Source organism: Dipodomys spectabilis, unplaced genomic scaffold (genome assembly GCF_019054845.1).
Source record: "Dipodomys spectabilis isolate Male_0828 unplaced genomic scaffold, ASM1905484v1 ptg000054l, whole genome shotgun sequence".
Lineage (NCBI taxonomy): Eukaryota > Metazoa > Chordata > Mammalia > Rodentia > Heteromyidae > Dipodomys > Dipodomys spectabilis.
In genome coordinates this window covers 5201552-5222889 of record NW_024870731.1, presented here as the reverse complement: position 1 = coordinate 5222889, position 21338 = coordinate 5201552, and the positions used below count along the sequence as shown (strand labels likewise).

The 21338-nt window shown below is 44.4% G+C and overlaps 1 protein-coding gene across 1 annotated transcript in view; it reads left to right on the top strand.

Moving 5' to 3' along the window:
• Cacna1d (calcium voltage-gated channel subunit alpha1 D) overlaps window positions 1-21338 on the top strand; it is a 349086-nt gene that overhangs the window by 311675 nt on the left and 16073 nt on the right. Inside the window, exons 35-40 of the mRNA XM_042680100.1 lie at window positions 415-542; window positions 667-763; window positions 1832-1934; window positions 3179-3280; window positions 7970-8100; window positions 21055-21168. Coding sequence (XP_042536034.1) covers window positions 415-542; window positions 667-763; window positions 1832-1934; window positions 3179-3280; window positions 7970-8100; window positions 21055-21168 — 675 coding nt within the window. The remainder of the gene's footprint in view (window positions 1-414; window positions 543-666; window positions 764-1831; window positions 1935-3178; window positions 3281-7969; window positions 8101-21054; window positions 21169-21338) is intronic.

The window sequence follows — 21338 nt, the reverse complement described above, 5'->3', positions numbered from 1 at the left end:
CTCTGGAGGCTGAGATCTGAGGATCATGGTTCAAAGCCAGCCCTGGCAAGAAAGCCTGTAAGACTCTTATTTCCAATGAAAACCACTTGAAAACCAGAAGTGGTGCTGTGGCTCAAGCAGTAGAGTGCTCTCCTTGAGCTGAAGAGTGCAGGGTCAGCACCCAAACCCAGAGTTCAAGCCCACAACCTACCAAAAAAAGAAAGAAAGAAAGAAATATACTCATTATCTTGCTCATGTAATTGTAACCCCTCTGTACAGTATTTTCACAATTTAATATATATATATATATATATATATATATATATATATAATTTTAAAAGGACATGTTCAAAAAGCACATGCTAGAGAGTCAAGTCTAAGAAGTCTATCCTCCTCCTATAGCTAAAACTCCTTCCTTCTGATTGCCTTTTTCAGATCATCAATCTGTTTGTGGCTGTCATCATGGACAATTTTGATTATCTGACCCGGGATTGGTCTATTTTGGGGCCTCACCATTTAGATGAATTTAAACGAATATGGTCAGAATATGATCCTGAGGCAAAGTAGGTGGAAAATGAATCCAGATGGCTTTTCATGTGGGCTGTTTTGGAATGTCAGCTGTGAGTTTTATGGAAGGAGGGGTGAATAGAAAGCTCCCTTTAACTTCATGTTGTATTTTGCTTTCAGGGGAAGAATAAAACACCTCGACGTGGTCACTTTGCTCCGACGTATCCAGCCTCCTCTGGGATTTGGGAAATTGTGCCCACACAGAGTAGCATGCAAGGTTTGTATGGTAACCTCAATGCAGGAGCTCACTGTTCAGTGCAACAGACACTCACTGAATAACACTTAACTGTGAGTTTTCTGTGAGATGCTGGGAATTCAGAGATGAGTGATATTTGGCTTCTGCCTTTGAGGTTCCCTCAACTGTTATGGAACCTGAACGCAGTAATAAGAGGAGAAAGATAATTCTGTCATTAGTCATTGGACGGTTGGTGGGATGGAGTCCAGGGGAAGTGTCAGGGGCTGGGGATACAGCTCAGTGATAGGTTCATACCTGGTATGCACAAGGTCCTAGACTTGATCCCCAGCACTACAAAATACAAACAAAAGCAGGAGATGTGTGAGTTTGTCAGAGGCAGAAAGTGCTTTAAAATGTGGGCACTCAGAACCGAGACAGAGGCAGGAGAATGGACCTAATAACTAGCCATTAGTAAATCATCAGGTCACCATTTAGCTAGAATACAAGAAGTGGCAAAGGGGCCCAGGCACAAGCTGAGTCTAGTTGTGAAGAGCATTCTGTGCCACACTAAATCCTGTGGGAAGTCAGGGAAGTGTGGATTTCAGTTTTCCATCTGAGGGAGCTGACTCCATTTATGTGGAGTAGGAGACTTGAGGAGGGTACCAACTAGGAGATCCTGAAGGAGGACTGTGGGAGTGAGAAGAGAGAGGAGCGGGCCGCTTGAAGATCTATTGAGGAAGTAGAACAGAAACACCATGTGGCTGAGTGAGGAGAAGGAGCACCCATATCCTTGCTTGGGTAATGGGGTACATGGTGACATGTGCTATGTCATGGCTACTCTTAGGGCTCTTTTCCTGGGACATCAGGCCGAGGCTTCATCCAAGGTGGATCTAGATCTTGCATTCTGCTTTTGTCATTTCTCTATGGAACCATGCTCTCTAAAACCCTATGTGAGGTATACCTTCCTTCCAAAGCTGTTCTCAAAGGGCTGTAATTTCAATGGAAGGTTGACTAGAAAAGGCATGAGGGATTACCAGAATAAAGTAGAGAGGAATGTGGCTGTTATCAAGTATTTTCATTCTCCTAAAGGACGTTTCTTTCCGCTTACAGAGATTGGTTGCCATGAACATGCCTCTCAATAGTGATGGGACTGTCATGTTTAATGCAACCTTATTTGCTTTGGTCCGAACAGCTCTCAAGATCAAGACTGAAGGTGAGCATTCCCTAGGAGCAGGACAGGTGGTAGAGGGAGAGGGAAACACTGCCTCTATCTGGACTTTGCCTCGGTGAAGGGAAGACCCTTGGGAAAGATGTTGAGTGCAAAATACAGATTTTCATCTGAGTACCAGGCCCCTGGTCACCCCTTCCTCCCTCCTGTCCTTATTTTTTCTTCACTTGGTCCCAGGATGCACTGACTGGATTTATCCTACTGCTTATTACATAGTTGGGAATATAGGGACGGTATTGGGGCAGAGACAGAGCCATCACAAATAGACTTACACCAGATGTCTCTTCCTAGTCTGATCTTCGGTGTGAGGGAGTTTACCCTTCTTAGCAATAGTTTCTTTCCCTGTGAAAAGTGACTAAATAAAAGGATTCTAGGGAGATTTCTGAAGAAGCATGGGGTAATGTCTGAAGAATGCAATCAGTACTTGGGAAGCTGTAAAAGAATCACATCTTCCCAGCAGGACCCTTGACCCTCATGCCACGTTCAGCCCTGCTCAGACCTGTCAAAACAGGTATTGGAATGTCGACCCTGGGGTTAACCACGTCAGAGGTAGATTGGAAAGGAGGTTGCAAGGAGGAGGTGGACAGGAGAGAGGAGGCAGCAAGGGGCATTGAGTCAGGGGACAGGGGATTTTCACAACTTGCTCAATAGCTTGCTGGCTATTTAGCAAAGCCATTCTCTTCCAGCCTAACATGTTCCTTTTGTCACTTTCTCATCTGGAACCTGGCCACAGGCCTGTTCACTTAAGGGTTCCAAAAGGCATACTCTTACATATTGAGGTATTCATGGACAAAACATCAGTTGTGTGGCAGAGATGAGTACATGTAGTAGAAACTGAGAAAAGTCATATTTGGGTGGAATTTAGGTGTAATATTCAAAGTAGAGATAGGGCCAGAACAGCCAGTGGAGGAGGAAGAGACCTTCTGGGCTAGGAGCAGTAGGAAGAAATAGGTCCTGACTGTAGAGGGTAGGATGGGCGGGATCAGAGTTTATAGGTCTTGAATTCTAGGGTAAAACACTGGTGTTCCCATTGTGCAGGGACTTTGTATTGGGTAAGCTTTGTGACTGACCCTGAATACAGGAAGAACTTTGGCACTGAGCATGGAGAGCCCCATCAGAGAGTAGCGCATTAGTCTAGGCCAGACAGGGCCAAGACATCATGGTGAGAACAAGGAAAGGGAGAGGGAAACAGAAACAATGCTGTTTCCCCTTTTGCTTTTTGGATTCAGGGAACCTGGAACAAGCTAATGAAGAACTTCGAGCGGTGATAAAGAAAATCTGGAAGAAAACCAGCATGAAACTACTTGACCAAGTTGTCCCTCCAGCTGGTGGTCAGTGTCATTTATTTCCTTGGTAGCTTTTGGCCAAGTCATTGGTTTTAGTGATGGCATCTCCAGAAACCCCTGAGAGTATTTGCAAGATGCTTTATGAATCAGAATGTTAGATCCCTTTGATCATTCAATGTAATTATTTGGGGGCAATATGAAGACCATTGGGACCCAGAGGAGACTTCAGAAGGGAGGAATCTGAGCCTCACCTGGCTGGAGCAAGGGTTTCCTTATTAACGAAGGAATTTATGGTAGAGAACAAGATTGCTATTGCAAAATGAAAAGCCTGTACTTTTGTTCACAAAGAAATATTCCAAACTAGTTGCCAGTTATCCTTTAACATTTTGTTGAAATATTCGCTTGAAAAATAGGTAGTTTTCAGGAACAGTATTTTCAAAATGCAACTTTGCCAACATAATTACCAAAAGTGTCCCTTTAAGAAAAATTTAGAGACAGAACTAATGAGCATGCTTATTTCCTTTTGCTATTTATCACAAATTAACTGACTAAACTTTTAAAATATATAATATATAACATGTATATTATATATATTTATATACTGTTTTCCATTTTTGTTTAAATACACATGCACTTAGAAGTCAAGATGGTTACTTTTGGACTGTTTTGTTTTCAAGTTTTAAAGGTGCAGGATCTTCTCACCCAGAGACATTCCACCAGCATTTAGCCACCTCTTGAGCACATGATAAGAATCTGGTGTGTCTTATAACCGGTGATGCTCTTAAAGTGTCTTTGTGGCTTTTGAGGCTAGTCTGGCTCAGTTCTAGGAGCTGACTCCAGAACCTGGGCCAACATGGTTGCAAGGCATCTCCCCCTGAGAAGGTGATGAGCCATGGTTCTTGGAGGACAGAGAAAACAGTATGTTGGCCAGCTGTGCTCCTCGGATAAAGCAAAAAGCAGAATATGGGCTTTTGTCACCGAAGGGAGCCACCCATATCTGGAATGGCCACCACCAGCTCAAAGCTGGGGACAATGGCCCAGAAAGAAATGACAAAAGCAAATAAAAGTCCCACCTAGAGAACCCGGACACCCCACAGGAGAACTGATGCTGCACATTTAAAACTCCTCTTTGATTTTTGTTCTTTTCCTTTCAGCTGCACATCCAAGTGCTCGCATGGCTTAGATAACTTGCTTTTTAAAATTGTTGTAACAATGTGCTTAAGCTTTTTCTGCAGCCTCCATTCCTTTCAACACTCAGTCTTTCAGAATATTCTGAAGCAATTCTGTTTTAGGGTGGTGGCATGGAATCAGAGTTATCTCTTGCCAAATGAATTCCCCTACAATGTTTCTTGAAATACAGATGCATGCTTCAGAATTGTGGGCTCTGCCTGTCTTTGTAAACCTTCCTTGGGAGCCCAAGTTCCCCTGCACTGCTCTCACTCAACCTTATGTCTCTTTTGAACTGTCACCTTCCTTATGACTGGTCTACCTCCACACTAATGCTCATCCTCACAAGATGCACTTTTAGAGAGTGTTGTTTGCATTCTTGTGAAACTTCATTTCTTTTCATCTTCTGGGAGGAAAAAAGTCAAGAACTTGGCTCATCATCCAAAGTCTATCCCTTTGAAGAGTTGACCAACTGTTGGCTCTACTAAACTTCTCATAAAGATTAAATATCCTTTCCCTTTTTCAGTCCAGTAGTTTGGCCTGGCTTTTTCTTTATATTGCTATATGAATATAGGGGAGACAGAATGCTCCAGACTTTCTATGAAGCTTTTGTTCCTGTGCCTAGTATAGCACCCATCCAGGTTGAGTCTCATGTAAATACTGTTGCCACTAGAAGACAGTGGCATTCAGGTTTCAGTGGGCAATTTGAGCTAGGAGTTTGGTATCTACTTTCACCATTGGTGTCTTTGTGTTTCATCTTTTGTCCTCAGGTAGACCAGTAGTCCCCAACCTTCCCAATATCATGACATACTTAGGGAAAGATTACCTTGTACACCCTCTGTGTGTTAATTGTTTACCCATTGGGGCACATACATAGGTATCTCCAGAGAGTGAGGGCATCAGTGTCCCAACACTGTGACTTGGCCAGAGAGCAGAAGAATAAACTGGCAGGTCTGAGGTACTTATGGAGACCCCTGTGATCTGGTGACAGATAAGGATAGGAGGCGTGTCTTAGAGGCCTTACTGGTAGGAATATGATGTGGGGCATCACTGGCTATTATGAACCTGGTAAACAGGTAACTCAGGAATGCAATATGGAGTGTGGATTGGAAGCTTTCTTTTCTACCTTTGGTGGGCTCTGACTTCAGAGACATCCTGATCACTCTCTGGTCATCAGTGCCAAGTCATCACAGCTTAAAATATGGGCCCAGGTTCTCACCTGAACTCTTCCATCTCTACTGCCACTGTGTGGATCCTCCTTCTTTCTATTTAGAAGCTTCCTCACCTCTTAAGACTCTCCTGCTTTTAGGCCTTCATTTCTTGAGTTGAATCTTTGACACCTTGGTCCTGAAGGAGCCACTTAGCTAGCCTCATCTCTCAAGCCCTGAGCCCAGATGGCCTTACCACAGTTATTCCTTCTCTTCTTTCCTTTTTTCTATTTTGCTAGAACTTGTTACTGAGAAATCTTTTTTAGGCACATTGTCTCACTACCTCAGCATTTCAGTGGAGGCACACAGGTGGCCCTTGAGTTCTGCCCTAACTCTGCTCTACAGCTGAAGGTTGTTGAGGGTTAGGCCTGCATTTTCCAGCAGCATCCTGGTGTGGCATAAGGGGTGAGGTATGCTTCTGGTAGAACCAGTGCTTTCGAAGGGCTTCGAGTACAGAGGACACCTGTGGCATGCCAGGTAGAGCATCTCTGTGGGTTCCCTATAAACACTCATCAGGCAACTGGCTTACTAACTGTGGCCAGTCCAGGAGAAGGCTAGACTTGTAATATGAAGAAGGCACCCCAAAGATGCAGGTGGCCTGTGTGGCTGAAGCTAGGATGTCTGTAGGAAGGTGGTGTGGCTGAGGGGAAGATCCTGGGCATACTGCTTCAGGTTCAGCTCATAGCCCAGGTGACTTTGGTGAATCATATAACTTCACATACAGAATTCCTCTGATTCGGTAACTAACCATCTGAATCCAGATGGGCAGAGGCTGAAGAGCAGTGCAAGGAGTATGCCATCCCAACCTCAGTAGCTCTGCTTTTCCTCTTGCCTAGGTACAATGCATCATTAGACAGCTTAGGCAAGCCCGAGTCAGATTAGGGCTCATGCTTTTACATGTAACATAGGTTTATTCCAAGATGTTTCTGGTTTGGTTTAGTATGTATAGAAGGCACTTAATATTTCTCCAGAGTAGACCACCCCAAGACAGCCTCCTCACTAAGTAACACTGAGCAGTTTCTGATAGTGAGGGATGGAGAGGCCATCCAAAGTGGCCCCGTAATCTCCAAGTGGGAAAGATAAATCGGCAATGCCTCTCCTGTGGACACTAAATAGAGCCCACCCAGGATATAATAGTGAATACAGTGGGTCCCATTGACCCCCCTGGCTTGTCAGGCTTTAAGATCTACTTCAGTAGGTACTGCTGTGAGTGTAAACATCATAGTAACCCTCGTGGCTTGTAGTCATGCAGTGCTTGGCCCTGAAGACAACCCAAGTAGCAGGTTGGGTGCTTTCCATGCCTTCTCTCATGCCATCCTTACAGCTCTTGAAGTGACATCCTCAATTCGCCAATGAGAACACAGATTCAGACAGGCTGAGCTTCTTGCTCTCAATCCGTGACTTTTGCAAGGGAAGCTTGGCCAACAGCCCAGGGACCTGCAGTTGTTCAAGCCTCTGTAAGTGAAGTTTGGGGGCCTCCAGCCCACAACATGGTCCACACAAGGCAGGCTGCCAAGATGGCCTTAAGCTGTCCATCTAGTAGACCCCAGCATGCTGAAGATCTGATGGCAACACTCTTGAGAGGCCTGGGGTCACGTGTGCACATTTAGGTGGTTTATCATAAGATGGCCAGAGCCTCTATTCTGCCTCATGCATCACCATAAAGCTTGTCAGCAGAGTTCTGATTCCCCAGTGAGCCATGTTGTTTCCAAACAGAGCAGAAACAAGCCCAGCTCAACTTGGGGCTAGTTGGAGCTGTCAACTGCAATGCTGAAAACCAGCAATTCTGAATTACAAACCAAAAAAATGGGCTCTGGAACTTATTGGCAGAGATGGGGGAGCAGTGTGTGAAAAATCTGGATCTGCAGTCATTTTTCTGAAACTTCCTCTCCTTCTGAGCTTATGTGTCACCTTTCTAGATTTCTATCTTGAGACATAGGGATTTGGATGGTTAATTGCATTTGATATTTATGGTAATTACACATGCAAATCTCTATGCACAGGGGGGTGAAAACCTGACCTGCAAAGCCATTTTGTTTTGTAATTTTTTATTTTAAGTGAATAACCAATATGACATTTCATATCGTTACTAATACACTACTCTATTAAACTCTCATAATTAAATATAATATTTTATGCAACATTGAACATCAGTCCATGTAACTGACTAATTTGAAGCCTTAACTGCTTTGCAAAGCCTTGCTTTTTGCTAGACTGAACGCCCCATGTTGTAGGATAAGAAGAGATCAGTGCCCTACGCACTGTCCTGCCCCACCCCAGCCCCAGCCAGAAGCATATGTTTAGGCTTTTGGTCCAAATGTGCTGATTCGGGAGAGCTGTGTCTGGTCTCTCCGTTTAGATGATGAGGTAACCGTGGGGAAGTTCTATGCCACTTTCCTGATACAGGACTACTTTAGGAAATTCAAGAAACGGAAAGAACAAGGATTGGTGGGAAAGTACCCTGCGAAGAACACCACAATTGCCCTACAGGTGAATTGTCCTCTTGTTCTGTTTTCTTTTTTCACTAACAATGTTACAAGCTTATTTGAAATACTAGAGAGCTGCCTATTCATGGTTGAGCAGTACCACAAGGATTTTGTTTAAACTGAGATACTGCATACTCCCCCAAATGTGGACTAGCCATTTCTGGGCCACGAGGTAAGTGCTACCCCCACCCTCTGCCTTCCCCATTGTGCCTGTGCCTGCCACCAGCCGGCCAGTGTGCAGGGCCCCTCGCATGGCCATAACAGGAAGGAGCAAACGCTTCCCTCACACCCTGTCCCCTCCAGTCTTCTCCAAAGGCAATGTTCTGTAGGCAGGCCCATCTTCCCCACAGCCCTGGCTCAGGGTTCTGCTGCCCAGTGAACAGCTTTCCATCTGAACGCAAGTGCTTTGTTTTGTTTCTGTTTGTTTCTTACCCCACTGCTTGCTGGTTTTTTGGTCCATTTCAGTAACATCCATCACTTCCTAGTGTGTACTATGTTCGTGTGTGCGCGCGCGCGTGTGTGTGTGTGTGTGTGTGTGTGTGGTGCGTACATGAGTATGGTATGGCTGTCTCTGTATGCTGTCTTCTGATGGCCACGGTGGCTTGCTGTGAGATATGCTGTGAGATATGAGATATGTTCTGTCCTATCTAGGCCAGGCTCTGGCCCATTTCCCCTCCTCTAACCTGGGTCCCCCCTGCTTCATCCTCCACACCTCTACAGTATGGATGTGACTTATAGGAACCTCTAGTCCAATCAGGGTCCACACATCCAAGGGTTATAGAATTGTAGGTCAACCCAAAGCTCTGAGTAGGTAGCAGGTATATAGAGGGGAAAGAAAACGCCATAGCAGTTTGCAGGAAGAGGCACTAGGAATTGTGGTTCATGTCTGGTGATGGAGAAGGCAGAGCAGAGAGATGAGACCGGGAAAGATGTTCAGAGCAGGATTGGAGAGCTACAGAGGTCAGAGGCTGTCAGAAACAAAGCCTATCAGCTCTGTTATCTGGATGTCTTAAGTTCATCATGAATAAGATAATGAAATGTCTCCTTTTCTGTTTAAGTTCACACTAAAATTACTTGTATGTCCCTGTTATCATATGTCTTAAATGTGGCTGAACGTTGCGTTGAGAAGGTTTAATGTGGAGGTTTTTCCCAGAGCCAAATGTTCTATGTTCAAAGTAATGGTAACTGTGGAAGTGAAGGCTTGTCTCTGATCTCACAGCAAGAAAGAATACGAACATGAGTAATGGCGAATGGGGGATATGGGCGCATGTGTATATGGTAGGTTAGTAGATGACCTTGTGTGGCAGTGATCGGCTGATTCACAATGAAATCTCTGTTCTGTCTGAACAGCCATAAGGGCTGGGGAGAACAGCATGCTGGTGGGACAGGTGGACACCAAATCCTATTTGAGACCATCTTTGATCTTTCTCTGGTTATATATCCTTTTGGGAGCTCACTAAGGTCAGACTCAATCAGATGGCTCGTTGCTGTCTCAGAGCATAGGGATATAGTAGAAGCTCATTTATCTCCTACTGATCTGCTTTTCAAAAATGTGACAGCCCTCCTTTTGTACTGAAGCTCACAAGTGAAACAAACTGAAAAGATGTGCTTACAGATTTGAACAGGTCCCTGGTTCATACTTTCTTGGCCATACTGGCTGCCAGGAGGGGGAAAGTTGCATATGCTTCTAAAAGCTTTTCCTTCAGGTAGCCATCTGCCTAAAAGAAAAGGTTGGACAGGTTTATCAGTCCTGTGGATACCCCCTCTCTAGAGGGAATTGCTTGCTATTTTAGGAGCCTAATTGGTAAAGTTAGAACCTGACTTTCTGGAGGGGGAATGTGTCTTTCATTTATAGCTTATGCCATGATATAATCAGCTCTGTGGTATGAGACCCTTCTGTTTCTGTGGAGGACATTTTTGGCAACCACTTAGACACGTGGTTATTTATAATTTTTCTGAGCCTCTAAAACTTCCTAGTGAGACAGCAGCTTCAGTACTTGTTCTGGTGTCTGGATAGTCTTTTGGTGTTGTAAAACATGCACAAACAATCCATGACTGAGTAACCCCCACATTTCACGGATGGGATTTATTGAACCTCAGGCTGAAGATTCAGATGGTGCTAACAGCATACAGTAGGTTATTGGTTAAAGACCAGTATCTTGTGATAAAAACAATGTTGAGGATTCCTTTGTACTAAACATCTTTCATTTTGTTGTTTATTGAAAGAGTTTCATTTCCTTAGCAAAAGTTAAATATTTCTAGTGATGCCAACACATTTTCACATGGTTCCATTGGGAGTTGAGACTAGGTTTATAATTTATGTTGAGTGCACAGCCTAGAAAATTAAGTTGTGTTCATTATCTTGACAGAAAAATTCTGGAAATGCATTTGATTCTGAAGCAAGCATCAAAAATAGAAAGAAAAAAAAACGGTCTCCTTGAAGGATAATTCTAATTACATATTTTGGGCTTCTACTATAGAAATAGCTTTCAATGCAATTTGTTAACTCCATTTTTAATAAGCACATGAGGAGGCTTCCCTTCCTCCTTGATGACATGTTATGTCATTATGACATGAAACAAACGTCCTGACCACAACTAGAACAGGAAGCTGCTGTTCAACAGGACATGGCCTTTTTATTGAACAGGGAATGGTTTGCTTCTTCCCATGACAGGGTGCAGCCTGGCTCTCAGGCTGGTTGCTAGTGGAGAGTGAAGTATGGCATCTTGGTGTGAGCAGAAATGAAGACACAGGCATGTGCGTGCGGGACTGCGGAGAGTGCAGTCTGTCTGAATTGCTTTCAGAATGGGCCCCTGGGCTGTGTACCCCACAGCGGGCTCTCAAGAGCACACAGAAGCACTGTGGTTTGAACCCTCTGGCTCTGAACAGAGCCCAGTGTTCAGTCTCCCTGTGTTCAGACCAACTGCAGTGTTGCCTTCTCCGCTGAGGGGAGTGGCTTGAGGCACTCTTGCCTCCATATGGAGAAGAGCTCAGCACTGGTGTCCTCTGGCTTCTGTGGTCTGAATGAGTGTGCACTTTCCATCCACCCATCCACCATCGCCATCATTAAAACCAACCTTCTCTATGGAGAAAAGCCAGAGAGAAGCTGTATCAGGCCTTTTGGTTTTCTCTCACTCATCTTCTACCATATTCCCTTGAGTTTAATTCAGCATTTGCTCTTCATCCATTGTTGCTACATCCTAATGACCTATCAGTTTCCACAAGGAGCAAAAAATAAAGGAACACAGCCATGTAGCCATGGAAACTTACAGTCCCCTTTCAGCTGATCGCCATGCATGGGGAATGTCCCATTATACTTCTAGATGGGGGACATCTGTGCAAGTTACAGACCCTAGTGAATCCAGTGCCCCATGATATGAAAAATAAAAGCACTCACAGTGAGAAAAGTTTGTTCATTTCTCTTTCTTTCAACAGTCTAGAATTTCAAGCTCTGATCTCCTGGCACCCAACGGGAACCCCTCTCCATCCTAATTTTAAAAAAGCTCTAGAAGGATAGTGATTTTTTTTAACCTATTTGGAAGTTGGGTTTAAGGGGAAGACTTCTTCCTGGCTATACAGAATTAGGTTGTTAGGTTGAATAGTTTTAAAGCCAGTGCCCCAGCTTCCGGATACGGATGTGGGTGCTATGGGGAGATGTGGGTGGTCTACCACCAGCCAAGAGCTGTAATCATAATCAGCCAGTAGCTGACATGACTTTCTCAGGAAGGCTCAAAGTGTCAAGATGATGGGAAATGAGATCTTCCCAAGAGACTCATTCTTGAGGATCCCATTAATTTGAAAAGTAGGGAGATTTGTTTTTGGTTTTGTTTGGTTTTAATTTTATTTTTTTAAAAGCATGATTCCACCTAAAGCCATAGAGAGGGCACTTTTTACCTGTTTTCCTTTTTCAATCTAAGAGGAGAACAAATGCTAAGAGATGGGATTTCACTGGCTGATTCATTTGTTTCAGATGCTTGAACGGATGCTTTAGAATTCTCTGCCTGAGCTACGGCACCAAGCTGGTTAGTCGGAAGGCGTGTGTGGCTAAGGCCTTGAAAGGGCAAAACTCTCACGTGGGCTTAATTCTACTGACACAGCATTTCAGGAGAAATGCAGGCGAGAGCAAATCAAGGCCCCTGGGAGACCCCTGGCAAGCACGGCACCCCTCCGGAAGGTGGAAGCGGGGCGTGGCTCGGCCACAGAGCCATGGCTGCTTGTCACGGATGCTGCTCACGGTGGCTCCTTTTCAGGAAAGGGGACTTACGAGCTTTAACATTTCCCTTCTAAGCCGAGACTCAGAGAAAGGGAAAGAGTGAGAAATGAAATGAACACAACTTCCTGATGATGGCCAGTGTTTTAAAAAAAAAAAAAAAGGAATAAAAAGACGAAGCAGACCTGCCTAAGGTGGTCAGCTGACTCTGTTCCCAAGTCCCGCATCCCTAGTTTGCCCGAGCTCCCAAAGACTGGCAGGCCCCTTGGCGCTGAGCTGACAGAGTTCCTTTCCTATGCCAGTATGTCATGACCAGCCGGCCCTGCGCTCTGCAGTTGACCCAGGCCAGAATGCAGTGAGAAGTGGACAGGCCAGGAAGCTCAGACACACCCATTGAAACTAACACATACCCCTGCATGCCAAAACCAACCCAGACAACACCTCAGGTTCCATCTTAACGTGCCCCACGGAAAATGCCACCACACCCAAACCGCATCTAACATCATTTGTCTTTAGTTCGTGCTCAGAGCCAGTCTGGGGATGCCTCTTTGGAAGCAGTGTGGTCTAGTTTCAAGGACACTGGGAGTCAGGGAACCTGGGTTCTAGCCCCAGCTCCAGCATTTGCTTGCTGTGTGACCTTGGGCAAGACACTTAACCTCTCTGTGCCTCAGTTTCCCCATCTGTAAAATGGGGGTAATAATGTCGACCTACCTCACAGGGCTGTTGTGAGGAATAGCTAAGTGATTGTAAAGCACTTTGAACGTATAATTGCTTATTAATTAAGACTACAACAATAATAATATCATATGCCTGTTTACTACCAGAACTTTAAGAAATTCTTGTTTTCATTTGATCTTTTTTTTCTGTTCTGTACTGTAGTTATCTATTGAGAAAGAGAATCTCCCCTTCTTAAGAAATCTAAGTAATGCATAGAGATGCACAGGTTATTGAACAGATTGCATTTTCACATAGTTAAGAGCAGCAAATTTTTGCCCAAGATGCTGATTGATAAGGGAGTCCAATCTCAACTTCTCAGCCAGTTCCAAACTGGAGTTAAGGAGTCTGCACCCCTGATGCTGAGTCCAATAGGCCTAAAGTGGCCAAACAGGATTTTAAAAATTAATATCTAGAAATAACCTTAGTCTAAAGGTCATGGGGGGAAAACCTGAAAATCTGAAGTCTCTGAGCTGTGTAGAAAAGGACTTGTGATTCCCTTTCACTTGCCCGAGTGTATGTGCAGACTAGAGGTAGGTGTGTGTGTGTGTGTGTGTGTGTGTGTGTGTGTGTGTGTGTGTGTGTGTGTGTGTGTGTGTGTGTGTGTGTGTGTGTGTGTGTGTGTGTGTGTGTGTGTGTGACCGCACAAGCCCCGAAGGCCAGACAGAGGGGAGAGTGGAAGCCACAGTGGGCCACATGCTTACTTCAAGCCCATCCTAGGCAAGACTGGCAGAGCCCTGCCAGCCTTGAAGCCTTCTCTTGAGATATCTTTGCACCTGTGACATTTGTCCCATGGCCATAGTGGTTTGGTCTTCCCAAATGTTCACAGACCTCCTGGCCTCTCTGTGGTGCTGAACTTCCCCGCCCCCTCCCCGGGGCTCTGCTCATGGAAGTCTAGGAGCTCACCACACAGTTTGTGGATTCTCCTGGAAGAGTCTGAGGGCCCAAAAGCAATTTGCTGTTTCACACAGTCCTGTGGAAGAGTATAGGGACAAATTGAAAGCTGGTCAGCACATTCCAGTATAGCCGGGTGCTTGGAAGATGTGGGAACTCACCTGTACCTGGTACTGACACTATATCCACAGCTACTGCCCCAGCAACTCCAGTGTCCCATACCCTGCCCAGAAGTAGCCCAGCCCCTCTCAGGGACTGCACATCTCTGATCCACCATTCCTAGGGTATATTACAGCATAGAACTCTATTGAAGGACCTGGTGTGTGACTTCACTCAGAAGGTGAAGATAGGAGGATTATAGTCTGGGCAAAGTTAGCACAAGACCCTATCTGGAAAACAAACTAAAAGCAAAAGCGCTCTGGGCATGACTAAAGTAGTAGAATTCTTGCCCAGAAAACGCAAGGCATTTAGCTCAATCCCCAGTACCACAATAAGGAAAGGGAAAGAAAGAATCTATTGAGAATTGTCAGCCCCCAAAGGCAAGCTCATACTCTTCTCTCTTCCCCTCTTCCCTCTTCCTACCCCTCACTATTCAGGACAGCGTATGTTTACTCTCATCAGTGTCATCCCTGTGAGAGCCAGTGTGAAAAACTTTCTTACCTACATTTGGCCCAAAAGCTTCCACCAGTCCCACTATGGGAATGCCCAGCCTCTCCCTACAGGCCTTCCACATAAAAACCAGAAAATGGCAGCTTTCTGATAGAACTTAGGACATTGTTTTAAAGGAACCCGTGAGGATCTTGGACTGTGAGGAACTGCATTCAGTGCTTGGTAGTCAAGGCCACTTTATGAAAGATAGCTGTCAATGATGAGCATTGCCTCCAGCTTCCACACACGAGGAGAGCTGACAGTTCCCAGGCTGCAGAGATTCTGTGATTTCTCTTAAAACACTGGGAGAGTTTAGATTCCAATGTAAAGGAAAATATAAGGGATCAGTCAGATTCCTTATTTTAACTCTGTATAGACACAGCAAAATTGATACCCAGCACCAGAATCAATGGTACTAAACTTATAAGTTCCTGTGTAACAGAGGTAAAGCAGTCTAGCATCCAGTAGAGGTAAGATCGGGCAGTATGGTTTTCTCAAGGAGGATCCAGTACTATCGTATGATCCAATTAGAAATTAATCTACAGGCTTATTGGTATTGGATTTTATATTATCTCAGTCTGAAAGCCATAATTGTTATGTTCCAAAAACTAAAAAAAATAGAGTTAATGAAAAGAAGTTAAAGCAAGTTATATAATAGTCAAAAATCTTAAATGTAATAGCATATTACTTTAGTATCCCTAGTAACCTAGCATGTACCTAGTATCCCTCAATAGCCCAGCTATTCTATGTATGGTTCAGCTATATCTACCGGAAGGCCTTTGACAAATAAGTTCCAAGGTGGGTGAGTATCTGGATGAATTTGTTTCCCTTGGAAATTCTTAGACCTGGGAGAGATGGCTATCTGGGATTATGAGAGGACATAGCTTTCTAAGGCATAGTAAGGGAACCCCAGTAAGTGCTAAAAGCTGGCTCAGAGAAACCACAGGAAGAATAGTGGCAGAGTCCCAGGACTACTGGATGGGCTGGAAAGTCTAACACCTGAAGTCAGGGCATTGTTGCCCTGAAGAAATTGACCCTTGTCTGTCAGTATTTATTGTCTTGAGAATTAAAACTAAGAAAAATTTAAACACAAGATAAAGCAAGCACAAAGATTGGGGTGGTGATACCATCATCATAGCATATGGCCCTTGGAACATACATGCACTTGTAAGAGAATGAAAATGTACAACACAAGGAGTGTATTTAGTGTTATGCAAATCTCAGTGACCTCATGATTTTCAGAAAGTATCTTGGGATGCCCTACCTTGAGAAGCTCTGCCTAGGGGAAGGTCCTGAAATCCCTCTTGCAGAGGGGGCCGGAGCCTTTGTATAATCATTCATGTTCAAGAGGCTCCTGTGTGGTGGCACTGCCCCCACCTGAAACAACTTTTCTCCTCCTCCAGCTAGTCACCTAGACATGCAGCTACCTGGGCGTCAGGTGTCATGTTAAGTTCAGGCTGAGGACCACAGAGAAAGACCTAAATCTCACAACCGGTGCTCCTCTGAATGACTGATGGCCTGAATTAGTACGTGAGAGAAAGTGTTTAAAAACACTCCTCCAGAGTATACAACTTGAGACTAAGGATGTGTGCAAACTAGGACTAGTTGCAGGAATTACAGAGAACATTTGTCAAAAGAAGGAAATACTTGATTGAGTATATGATTGAGTTGAACTTCCTGCATTTCTCTGGTAGATACCATGACTGTTTTGGTGGTAGTCAAAGGTGGAGTTTGGGAAAGGTAAGGTAGCAGAGCATCACCGAAAAAGCAGGTGTGATCTTGACTCATCCTTCCTCCAGCATCTAGCGGAATGTCGGTATGTGGCCTCCCATGACAGGAACGTGATGCTGTCGGCGTGGAAGTGATCATGTGCAGCTTCTGATGAGCCTGCATTTTATATAATGCTCTCTTCCTTTTCAGGAAACTAGCATGAATTTTTGATTCTGGTGTAAAAACAACCAAGAATCAAGGAGTGTGGCTAGGTCCATTGCTTGAGTAAAGCACGCATAAGGCCCTGGGGTTTAATCCCAGCACCACAAAAAAATAAAAAAGCAAAAAACCAAGGGAGAACTGAAACAGAGCTCGAATCCTTTGTAAGGAAAAGTACATTTGTTGTTGTTGTTGCCTTTAGCTTTCAGAGTGAGGGTGGCAAACGTGACTTACACAGCTAAGTGCTATCGCTCATGGTTGTTACAGCTGACCTTTTAAGGGAGAATAGGAATCACTGAGGATGAGTAATGGGTGTCGTGACCATGATTCTAACCCTGTTCACAATGGACACAAAGGCCACACACCATGATATTTTCCCTGGAGGAAAACAGTGACAAAAATAAGGGGTGTGCCCATGTATCAGAGGAGGCGGAGGACAGCTTGTAGATGAGCAAGTTTATTTAATAAGAATTTAATCTCCAGTTCTCTCTTCTAATACAGCTATTTTAAAATCATCCCCTCTAATTGAGTATGAGCCAAACAAGGGTTAACTAAGACCTGTCATTAGCAAGGTGACTATGTGCAGAGGCAGCCTTGGCTGAGTGAAGCCTGCCTGAGATGGGGATCAGGCTATGTCAGGGCAGGGCTCTCTGGCTAGACTCTACAAGCTTGGCAGCTGCATCCTGAAGATGAATGGTCTCAAGCAGTCCCGACTGGAGACTTGCCTCTCTTTTCTCCACTGCTACAGTGTAGGTCTGGGGCACGTTTCACGTGTGTGTGTGTGTGTGTGTGTGTGTGTGTGTGTGTGTGTGTGTGTGTGTGTGTGTGTGTGTTGTGTGATGCTGTGCAATCTGGCAGGTGGCTGGTGTGTTTGGTGGAGCTAGTTCAGGAAAACAAGCAGCCAGATAGGAAAAGCTAAATGCTGAATGTGGGCAAGGGAAAGAAGGTAAACGAATGTTAATATTTGATGTCAAAATATTATACTTTTATGCTGTTTCTTCAGAAATGTTTAGAGGGATTTTATAGATCTTTTTTGGTGACTTAACCATTGAGTAGAATAAATATCTATAAAATTCCCATTAAATGGTGTCTAAAATTTAAAGCAGCAGTCTACAGGCAAAGCGCCAACATTTCTTTTTTAAAAAAAAATTTATGATAACATCTAGCATTTTAAAATCAACCAGAAACTAGGCTTGATTCTGTTTAATATTTTGTAAGATTGGACATCTTAAAACAAGTCAATAATATTTATATTTTATAGCAATTCTGTGTTTATTCAAAACCATAGTTCTACTGTGATGTTAATGGAATGATTTTATATGGTTTTGTGTTTATTTAAGTGCTAATGACCACATTTCAAATTAAAAAAATATTTTGCTGATAGAGGTAGACACAGACATGAAATATGATAGAAGAGATCATTTTATTGACTGTAAAGTGTTTATTTCCAAAAAATGTTGTTCTTTGTAGGGTTGTGGAAAAAATAACTTTTCCAAGAGTTTACGATAGTTGTCCATACTTTGGGAACTGGAACTTGTGCCTATGGAATTTTGGAGCAGCCTAAGCTACCTTTTAGCTTGAAAAGTGTGCTAGAAAAATTTCATTACCATGTTTTGTGATATGTAATAAATTCAGGGTGCTGTGCTTAAGCTTCATTTCAATTCTAGTTGGGAACACCCGTGTTCATCCCCTGCCCCCAGGTTACATGTGAAAGAGTAAAGTCAGTCCCTGACTCTTACCAGATGTGCATTGTTCTATGTGGAGTAAGCAAACTAGAATCACGACTTCTAACACTCTGCTTTCATGTTTGGGAAGAGTTATGTTTTCTCTCCTCTTCTGATGTCTCTTTAATGAATATGTTGTCATTATTTGTCCTGGGAAGTGGCACTTTGGGCCACCTCTCAACCTTCTCCATGATTTATGTTGCAAACAATTTCTCTGTCCCATGTCTGTTGCTGTACTCTCTTGTCGACTGAATCCTATTCTTGTGAATCAATGAAGATGTGCTGGAGACAGTTTTTGTTTTATTACTCAATTATATTATATATGTATTTCAGTGAAATGTCAACCCATCAACAGAGGATGATGTTAAAAATTATCCAAATAAATAGTTTTCTATTTCTTTTAATCAGATCTAGTCCCATCAGTTGAATGACAGTAAGACTGCCTGTGGTTACAACTCAGAAGTGTTCTTGTCCCTCCTACCTTGTAACAGGCATTAATGTTCGCAGTTCCCTTGGGGGAAACATTGTACCCATGTTTATTTTTGTAGAAATAGCAGCAAATGTCTTGAGCCTTGTCTCTTCTTGTTTGATCCTCAGAATTGTACCTGTTGTTTCTTCTCAGTTGACCCAAAAACAGGCCTAGCTTATCATCCCTTGCTAACTGTACCCTAGAAAACAGAACGAATGGATTTCAGGCTAGCCAATACTACTAGGTATGTCCTTTCTTCACATGACCTAGTGTAAGAGCTTCTGCCAACATAACATTGCTTTCATGTTATTTCCATCGAGGGGCAGATAGATCTGCCTCAGAACCAGGCGATTCCCTGGGAATTCTGAAGGAGAGAATGTATGTGTGAGGGTGCAAGTGTTGGGTATGTATGTGTCTGTTGTCAGAAGGGCAGCAAGGCAGAAAGCAGCTTCTCTGAACATACCAAGAATTATTCTGGACCTGACCTGGGACATGTCTGTCTCTCCCCTACAAGACCCCAAGCACTCCTAGATGGGAACCCTAAAGCTTTGACTTCTGGTCCCTCCACCCCCTACAATTCATGAAATGAAAGGACCTGCTGTTCTGTGTTCACAGAAGGGGTCATGGCTGGGAATGCCATTTTTAACAGCAGCATCTCGTAGGCTGGGTGCTCTGTGGACAAGGCTCTTCCTGTATCTCCTTTAGGAATTAATATCACCATCACTGGCATCTGCAGAAGCGAGTTTTGAGCATCCCCACCAGGGCAGCCCTGCTGGATCTTTCATGGCTTCAGCTACTATCCTTCCCCTTCCCTGAACCACTGCCAGGCGTCCATCTCATGCAAGTCTTAGGTGTGGTCATCACTTGGTGGTCATCACAGCCCTACTGGGTATTGAGAAGGAAGTGGTCTCCTCCCCTGAGGGCTCAGACCTCAGCAGCTCTCCTCTGCAAGCTACACTGAGGTTAGAGCCTAAGCTGCAGATAGAGCTTTGCCAGCCAGGGTCTTAGCTCCTTTGCCGGCTTTTAGCAGCTACTGAGTCATAGGTAACTGATGGTGAATGAGGAGATGCTGCCTGTACACACACAACCACAGACCAGAGGCCAGAAATGACATGCCTCTTTCAGATGCATATCTTATGAAGAAAGATAAAGCAGCTGCAGGGCCCCTATAAATCTTTTTTTTTTTTTTTTTTTTTGGTCGTGGGGCTTTTACTCTGCACCTGGGCACTGTCCCTGAGCTTTTGTGCTCAAGGCTACCATTCTACCACTTTCAGCCACAGCTCCACTTCCAATTTTCTAGTGGCGAATTGGAGATAAGAGTCTCACAGACTTTCCTGCCTCAGATCTCAGCCTCTTGAGTAGCTAGGATTACAATTGTGAGCTACCAGCACCCAGATCCTGTAAGTCTTTTAATTCAACATGCTGGGGTTTTTTCCCCCCAAACTAATTGTCAAACATAATTTTTTCAGTCAGAGACCATATCTTCCCCGTGTGCTTACCTTCCCCTCAGTGCTTACAGATGTTTCCCTAACACAGCTGTGAACAATAGAAGGGTCCTGTTAGATGGGGCCAGTTCAAGGAGCTAGGGAAAAATCAAGATTTCTGGGAAGGCCCTAGAGAGACCCCCAGAGCATCTTGCACTGAGCTATACTCTGCATGAGTGGTCTCCAGGAACATGCCTCCTCTATTGCCAAATACTCAGCCTGTGCAGGCTGCAGGCCAGGTACCAAGATGACCATGGCGGCCTACTCCCTTTGCACAGCAGCCCGGGTGTGTGTGTGTGTTGATCCATTTCCTCATGGTCAGAGTGTACCGGTGACTGCTGTGTGTATGTGTATGTGTGTGTGGTGTCACTCACTCGTTCCATGGCTTCTCAGTGGCATCAGTAGCCCTGATGAGCACTTGGTACTTGTTTGTCTGGCCCTTGTTCTTAGACTCTCTCATCCTAGATACTGTAAGGGTCCCTTATAAACTCCCTTTAGAATAGCCAGTCTATGTACCCTGCCATGCTTGGGGTTCAGGAGGTAAATTCTACAGGTGGGCCATCATTTACTTGAGGTGTATTCTGGCTTTGGCAGAGCCCAGTACTAGTCACTAGGCAGTATACCTGTACAAAGGGTATTTGCAGAGGAAGTTACTGGGTTGTAGGTCGTAAATATTTTCATTCTAGAATCTAGGTAGTCTGTGATCTCCTGACCACACCCCATATCCCTTAGACTGCCTTTAGTTACACTCAGTAAGTCAGTTCCTTGATAGCCTTTGGACAAGGCTACTCCATTCACTGCTGAATTCCGCAGGAGCAAAGCCAAGCCCCAAGCTGGACCCAAGGCCCATGTTATCTAACCTGTTCTGCCATTTTTATTGATCTAGGCGGGATTAAGGACATTGCACGACATTGGGCCAGAAATCCGGCGTGCTATATCCTGTGATTTGCAAGACGATGAGCCAGAAGAAACAAAACGAGAAGAAGAAGATGTATTCAAAGTAATTATTTCACGCCTAGCTACACACTGGCCACCTGGAAGTAGTGGGACAGGACTGTAGTTGGGGCAGTGACAGTCCATAGAGGAGTCTAGAGAACGCAGAGAAGCCACAGGGTCTAGAAGAGCTTTCACACTGTGCCCTCTCCTCCCTTTGCCAGTCACCGGCACCTC